Here is an 8408-nt window from a genome sequence, read left to right as displayed (position 1 = left end):
TATATATGCGTGTGTGTGTGTGTGTGTACGCATATATATTGCAATGTTCATATATGTATATGCGTAGAATCATAGAATCATACTTGTAATTCGGTATTATTGTGTGATGAAATCGTCCCCAAGTATACCTGTTGTTCACTGGTCTAAACCTATATGGATCGCTACTCTATTTTCCCTACAGCTACACAAAAAGGGGCTATTTGTTGCAGGTGTGAATCAGTTCTCATTCGAAGAGTGGAACAACCGACTCCAAAACTCATTCGAGAAGCACTTTTTCATCCCCCAAGACGCGGCAGAGGATTCGCAGTACAATGTGGGTACGTAAGAGCATATGTATGTGCACGTGTGATATCTTGCACTCAAGCATGGTTGTTTTGTTTGGGCAACCACACATGTAACCATGTATGATTTTGTGCCTATGTATGCTTGTATATATGCACAGTTCAACCGGACAACGCAAGTACGTGAGAACGTCTCTCTGCGGACAAGTGACCGTCCATTAAACGCGCGAGATAATGTACGTGCGGCTTAGTATAAGAGTGACTCCCAATTTCACGCGTTAGTCTTCTTGTGTACCTATGGGATCGAAGGGAAGTATGTGTGCGTCGTCGAGTGTGTGTGTTTTTTCTTCCCTTTTGGATGGTGGGTCTGCCAAGGGGGAATCGTAGAGGGCTTCCGAGGGATAATACATTCCGAGGAGAAGTAGCTCAGGGAAGTAAGATCCCTCCCTTCAAATTTATGATTCGCTAAGGGATCTCGCGCCACGCGGGGATTTTACTATGAAAGTTAGATTTTATATTGAAGAATTGTCTCAAACTCCTTCGATAGAGCAGAGTTAGTTGCCTTTTAAATAGACTAGACTCTTTGGTACCCTGTCTATTTTGGGTTGGATGGAATACGCCGACACAGGGATATGGATATCTATCCTGTGAATGTATGTGCCTTGCCTGTAACTTTGCATACTGCCTCTTGCAATCATGTAGCTATTAGTAGTCATACCCACCCCCTAAAGACCGCCAGGGCATAGGTACCTATTAAGCCAAGAAGCACGCAGCCCATGCACAAATATAGTATATTAGTACTTATCGAAAGATGTTTCCTTGGTCAACCGCCGCTGTGTCTACCTGGAGTGTACTTCGACGCACACTAGCAACTACCTGTGCACACTTACCGGCACATTAACTACAAATCTATTGTGATCATCCCAAGCACCCATGTGATACTAAATGGTACATACAGGCATATATGTGCGAATTTGTATACATTATATATATATATAATAGATATATATCGATATTATATATATATGTATATGTAAATATATGTATATATGTATATATATAAGTAGATGTTTATATATATTAACACGGCGTATGCTCGATCATCGACTACAGACCCTTCTATTGTCAACCGCCGCGGCGTGTATAAGGACACTGACGGGTCTACCCAGAAGTACACAGATTATCAGTTGCGGCCCAATGTCTGTATAGCGTTGGCAGTTGCACCGGAGATGTTCAAGCCCGAACACGCACAGCAGTGCATAGAGGTGGTCGAACAAGTGCTGCTGGGACCTTTGGGAATGGCTACGCTGGACCCATCGGTATAGATTTCATATTCTATATTTGTACCGTGTACTGATATTTGTTCATATACCCGGATCGTTGGATGCTGAACCCCTAAATTATGGTACTATGTATTGTGTGTCTGTTCTGTTTATAGGGTAGCGGTTCATGACAGCTATACAGTGTTTTACAATGAATGTGATATGAACATGTAGTACATTGGGTATTGACTCCACTCCTGTACTGTATGAATAACCATCGCGCGTCATGTATTTTTGTCACTATATATTCAGCTATTGGCGTGGGCACCATAGCTTCTCGTAAAGGACAATAATCTAGAAGTCTATGTGGTTTTTACCTTACAGAGACCTCCCCCTTAAAATATGTATGTTAGTTTATTCATACACTGATCTTGATGAAGGCGGTGGTGTCGAGGGTTCCACTGTGCATGTGCGGTGCTTGTATTTAGTTTTTATTTTGTATAGTATGCACGTCCCAAGAATATATGTTGGGCAGAGCACTGTAGTGTAGCTGCAATTCTCAATATGTTGTCCCGCATACACAACATTAACATAATACACATATACATATCACATAGATTTACAATCATAATCATATATTAATCATGTATATACATATAGGACTGGAACTATCGGGGCGACTATGATAACGCCAATGATTCAGCCGACTTCCACATTGCGAAGGGTTTGAACTATCATCAGGGTCCCGAATGGGTATGGCCGGTGGGCTACTTCCTGAGGGCCAAGCTTAATTTCCAGGTAAATCTAAGCGTCACTTTGTCGTGTTTTACTTATAGTGCGTCCTTTGGATGACTATTGTAAACAATCAGACTAGTTGGTGGTAGGTTCTGGCGTCACGTGGCGCATTGGTTGAACACTATTGGGATAACATAACCTATATTATTCTTCATACTCAGACTTTCGACGCGAATCAGAAGAGGCTATGTTACGCTAGGATTGGCGGAATAACTGTCAACCACCACAAGCACATCACTGACAGTGTGTGGCGGGGTCTGCACGAGCTAACCAACAGTAATGGACAGGTACGTATCTCTAGAGTACAATTCCTCTACCGATAATTTATGTCAAGTAAGTACTCGGTGAATGATGTATAAAATGCGAGTCTATTCTACGTGTCTTACACGTTAATCTCTGTATTGTCGTGAAGCAATGGTTTTGTATTTACTGTACATGACTGGGGTTGTATTCGTATAGTTGACTGCATGCAACCCAGCGGCGATCTCTGACTGTACGTACTAGTCTACTACTCTGTGAGCGCATGCAGAATAATTCTTTCTGCATCTATTGTGACATACATGGTTTCCAGGACTTTTGGTTGATCTTTTTTCTTGAATGTGGAAAAAACCAACAGTTGTGATTCAACTTATATTTGGGTCAGGTTCTGGTGGGTAGAGGTTGGTGCAGTTTGAAGCGATGGCTGAATGTGTAAACATGTGAACACCGTGGCAATGATCGTTCTAGATTTATGAGATTTTATCAAATATAGGGCTTTAGAGCCTCGTATTAGACGTCGTGAAACACATGCGAAGCAACTATACGATACAATCAGATACTTATTAACCTACTCTACCCGTGCTTCTACCAGAACTGCAACGACAGCAGTCCCACACAGGCATGGAGCACGTCGTGTCTGTTGGATGCCTTCTGGGATGCTGAGCAAGGTCTCAGTCATATTCAGAACACCAGATAGAGCTCACCGGACACGGAAGGGGCTTGTTTGATGAATCTCAGAGGTGTCTTGTCCACATTCATATACATGTCAGTAATTAACGAACGGCATATCGAGTGCAGACCATCATATAATTCTTTACTAAAGTAGTATCAATAAAGCTCTAGATATTATTTTAACTACGAGCTATTGTATATTCAATTTGTGAAGCATATCCAGTTTATGTGAATAAATCCGCAAAGAGACCCTTTTCCAGCACCGGAGTTGTCTCCCAACTAAAAACGTGGGTGCTCGTAATCGTTGCTGGACATATACGCATTTGCTTGTAGTACACATGCACGGATAGCTTAACAGAGTATCGATGGAGGTACAATAAGATACTCTTTGGAGGTGTGTCTCGCAACATCAATGACTTTTCAATATATTATATAATAAAATATGTTGTACAATTTCACTATCGAATCAAGCGTATCTCTGCAAGCGCAGATATTATTATGCACTGTAGTAGATTGTGTATATTCCATAAGTCCTCGCATGACGCCATTCAACTATCAAGCAATGTGAAGCAGACAAATCGTACTTGTGCTTTGATGTGATAACTGACTGTACCTTTCTCGACTCGCAGAGCTAGAATAGCTTCAGACGCTCAATTAAGTTTGCAATACTATTCAATTTAAAAGCATAGCTGTCCGAAGTCTCACACATCCTTAGCCCAGAGAATTGAGTTTGATTGCCATGCATCTCTTGCACCATTGTTTCGAGTAGATGGTTTGTTTGAGCTATATAAAGTGCAAACAACCTCCAGATTCTAAAGTTCAATAGTACACATGTACGCAACCAGATGACATGCAATAGTACATCATGCCTTCGACGACGTACAGATAAAAGGTAATTTCGACAGTGTTGAGTTGCATTCATTGTCAAAGAATAGGAAAACAGTATCTCGGCAGTGTTGCATGCATTGTACGCCTAAAATATTTTGCACCAGATCGGTTAATACGCGATTCACTCAGTCGGTAAGTGAATACTTGGGTTTAAATCGTTACTACTACTCGTGAATTGCAAAAGTATCACACACAGCTGCCCGAATTACCGTGCATCAATAGCTCAAAGAACTCGCTTCAGAGTACGTTTTCTAGAAAATAATCAGGCACACGGCTACTCTCAGCTGATGCTCAAAAAGATATCATTTTAAACACTGAAGTTTGCACGATGATAATTTCACCGTGCTGTGAAAAGGTTGTGAAAGCGGGACAAAGAAGTATTCACGTTGAGGTGGACATACGTCTGATTGGATTGTGCCACGGCGGGGGTAATCTAAATTAGACAACACTCGCCAGAACAACACTTAGTTGCAAGGAATCGACCCGATTCAGATCTCAAAAGACTGGATTGCAGCGGAATGCTGCAATTGCGTGAAAAGGGCATTTTTTAACGTAACGGTAGACTTGAGAATTGAAAGTCGTGAGTGCAATCGTGGAGCCCTGTAGTGATGGAGTATTTATGTACCAGTATTTCTCTTTCTATAAAATCTTCTATACTCTCTGTTCAAACCCAAAACTCGGCTAGAATTTAACCTAGAAGGGATTTTACTACTGCAGCATAATTTGAGAGAAAATGAGCTAGTATGGAACCACCTTCCGCCGAATCGCGAGCAGTTTCCCGGCAATTAAGACATACTACGCTACCCATGTGCTTGAATCCCCACGCACTAAATGGCACGCCAGTGACAACATCTTCATCATTCATAACACGAATCTGGGGAAATTGATTGTGAAAACGGTCTGATGTACCAACGTCGAGAGAGCGTGGTGATGCAAACGTGTATAACTCCACCGCGACCTGGCCATACTGGTGGTAAGCGGCTGCTAGTACTGTGGGTATACCGGCTCCGCGACTATACGCGACGAAATTCAATTTGAATACTCCTGAGCAAGTCTGGTCGACAAATCCTTTCACTCCGAAGGTAAAGTATTCGTTGTAGCCGTTTACAAACCCATCAAACGCAAGTCCCACATATTGACCCTCATAGTATATATCTTTCAATCCGAGATTCAAGTTATCGATCCAATCTTGAGTATCACCAGATCCTGCGATCGAGATCCAGCACTCGTTGTTAATTACATTAACACTCAGCGCTTCATTGGAAAAATCTATCGGGTGAGAAGCCCCCGCGATACCGGCAGCGGTGACAACCCTACGTTCGTATGCTGGCGATATCGATTCAGTAACATATGGTGTCTCACTCCAATCCTCATTGTCAAATGTCCAGGCCCACCATCCCATACTACGGGACTGAGGTCCTAGCTGCATTTTGATAGTGACCATGTCATCGGTGTCGGCTTCATTGTCTGCAATTATATCTAGGCTAACCTCTTCGCGACGTACAACGTTCACGGCAGCTCCTGCTACAATCAGGGACTGACATAGGATTCCGATGATAACCATACAGTACATAGTTCAGTGACCTGATACGTGCGCGGTGGATGAGATGTGTGACTTCATTTCCCTTACGCCTTCAATTTTATAAGGGCGTTGGTCCTTGACTGTGGGGGTTTTTGAGACCCAGTCGGGCCAGTTCGCAAAGGGCGCAGCCCCAGACTCGGCTGTGCCCTCGGCCCCTCTGGGTCCTGGGGTATAAGACTGCAGACCCTCGGAAAAAAAATTGCTAAATACCCTGGCCTGGTATACGACAAAGCCGTGTCTTCCTCTAACAAACTAGTTTCGGGAAGTGTTTTCTTAGGGGAAATTCATGACGTATTTCGGACTTCTGACTGTAATAAAAGACATAACGTCCGGACATGTCGTCATAGCGAAGTAGTTTCCGACGGTCTTAACATGTCATCATAGCGAAAACTGCAGTCTTAAGAGCCAGCCCAGTAAATATCCCGACATGTCCAGTTAGAACTCCGATATTTACTTATTTCGAGACTATTAGACGACATATCGAGGCAGGTCGGAAACTAGTTTGCGAAGATGACATGTCATTGAGGTTTACCAGGCCAGGAAAATCAGAGACTCTGGAGTCTGGACTCTGGACACTGGAGTCGGGGACTGGGGCTCTGAGTCAACTTAATGTTTTCAGAAAAAAACCGAGGAGACGAGAACAGAACCCCGTGATCAGTGCGAGGCTGTGACCCTGTTAAACTCTGAACAGTGGAGAATGAAAAGTGTACGTAGACTTTAAACTTCATTTAGACTGATGAAGTGAGTGAAGAGTGAAGACAGTGAAGCCCTGGGTGCCGGGGCCGGGGCCGGGAAAAACTTTTTTTATTCCTTTTATTTATTTATTTTTAAACCAAACAAAAGCATAAATTTCTGGGACCTGGGGCCTGGGCCCTCTTTCTCTGAGTCTCTGAGTGAGAGAGCTACATACTATTAGTAGAAGGACAGTCACGGACAGTCACCTGAAAGGCTGAAACCGTGAAAGATCATAATTTGGGTGTTTTTTTTCAATACTCAAGTGACGTAACAAGGGCAATGGTTTACTCTTAATACCCAATTGGTCAAAATATGAATCTAAAATTCTACTCAAGTGTTGGAATTTTCATCTTAAAGCTAGAAAATTCATAATACATTCAATCAGTATGCAGTAGTGTGACTCTTAGATTTGATATTGACTCTTGAGAGAGAGAGAGTCTCAGAGAGAGTATTTACGTACTATGTAGTATTTTTTTTAAACAACTTTGCTTTCAGTCACTTCTGTCTTCTGTATAGTGTATTATATAAAAGTATCAATCCTATAGGTATTTTTAATTATTTGTTGTACTGTACTAATAAATTTACTATTGCGCGCGCCGCACGGCCCCACGGTGGCACGGCTCCACGACCAATTTACCAGACACAAGAGAGTGATTTATGGTGCCTGAAGACAAAATTTAAATAAATACCAAAGTGATAAAATATAGGGACTAGGGAGACTAGAGAGAATGTAGCGGAACTTTTTTTTAAATTTTTATTACTATAATTTTCTTTAAAAACAATAAAAAAAATATGAAAACTATACATTTAAACAAACAGTGCATATCGCCTGGACAGATTTCCAAAAACATTGAAATATATTTTTTTACAAAACAACGAAAACAAAACAAAAATCACAGTATGTAAATATTTATATTTTACTCATACGGGGCACTTTCAGACTTCGTCTATACGACACCCGTCCCTATAAAATTATTAATGCCCGAGGCCCCGAGCCGCATCCGGTCAATTCGCAAATGTTTTGGGCCCACGTATGGCGACTTTGGCCTAAGTACCGAACTATTAAGCATGAACGCTTCAAAAAAAATTACTCTGATACAACAGTCAAGTATCAATTATCGGTACATAATCTACACCTATCACCTGAAATAGAATACAACGCCTCGGACTACAGAGAGCTAATGTTCTGTGAACCCTGTGAGCGTGAATTTATAACAATATCGCTTCACAGCCTTCTTCTAAATTGTGCAAGAGAAGGCTATGTACGATCGTGCACTGTAGTTCACTAAGTTGAATTTTGTTTTGTCCCATTCTGTTTGTAAATTTCAGGTCCAAGGGATTTTGCCCTGTTCTGTGATTTCATTAACCGCTAATTCATTTTTTTAGAACATAAATTCAAAACAAATTCACTCGGTTCATTTACATAGGAATACTAGGGCTCCGGTGTTAACACTTTTATAGTGACGGGTGTCGTATGGACAAAGTCCGCGTATAAAATATAAATATGTGAAACTGCAAACTATTATTATCAAAACAAAAAATCAGATGACATCACAGGATCTGTTATGGATAGAACTGCCAAAAAACGCCAAGAAAATGAGTCGGCGAATAAAAAATGGTGCAAATACAGAGCAAAATTTGGAGAAAAAACCATGGCTGACCAATGACCATAAACGAACGTTATTGTGTAGACCCAAAAAATTTCTGCAATTGTGGCAAAAACTAAACATAAGACACACACATATACTGACGTACGTATACACACACGTGTACACACACATATACATCCATATACATATACATATTCATATTATACAGAGAGATATATATATATATATATATATATATATATATATATATATATATATATATATATATATATATATATATATATATATATATATATATATATATATATATACGTATATAAATATA

General features: G+C 40.9%; 2 protein-coding genes across 2 annotated transcripts in view; one reads left to right on the top strand and one right to left on the bottom strand.

The window, feature by feature from the left end:
* Positions 1-3733, top strand: part of SARC_05895 (hypothetical protein) — a gene marked incomplete at its 5' end in the record, with an annotated part of 14478 nt that extends 10745 nt beyond the window's left edge. Inside the window, 5 exons of the mRNA XM_014300237.1 lie at positions 182-317; positions 1395-1600; positions 2204-2341; positions 2500-2625; positions 3189-3733. Coding sequence (XP_014155712.1) covers positions 182-317; positions 1395-1600; positions 2204-2341; positions 2500-2625; positions 3189-3293 — 711 coding nt within the window. The remainder of the gene's footprint in view (positions 1-181; positions 318-1394; positions 1601-2203; positions 2342-2499; positions 2626-3188) is intronic.
* A 1001-nt stretch (positions 3734-4734) lies between these two features.
* On the bottom strand, positions 4735-5752 carry SARC_05894 (hypothetical protein). Its single transcript, XM_014300236.1, has one exon. The coding sequence runs from the start codon at positions 5727-5729 to the stop codon at positions 4845-4847; it is 885 nt and encodes a 294-aa protein (XP_014155711.1). The 5' UTR covers positions 5730-5752; the 3' UTR covers positions 4735-4844.
* Between the last annotated feature and the right edge of the window lie 2656 nt (positions 5753-8408).

Source organism: Sphaeroforma arctica (assembly GCF_001186125.1).
Source record: "Sphaeroforma arctica JP610 unplaced genomic scaffold supercont1.398, whole genome shotgun sequence".
NCBI lineage: Eukaryota > Ichthyosporea > Ichthyophonida > Sphaeroforma > Sphaeroforma arctica.
This window is presented reverse-complemented; position numbering and strand designations above follow the sequence as displayed.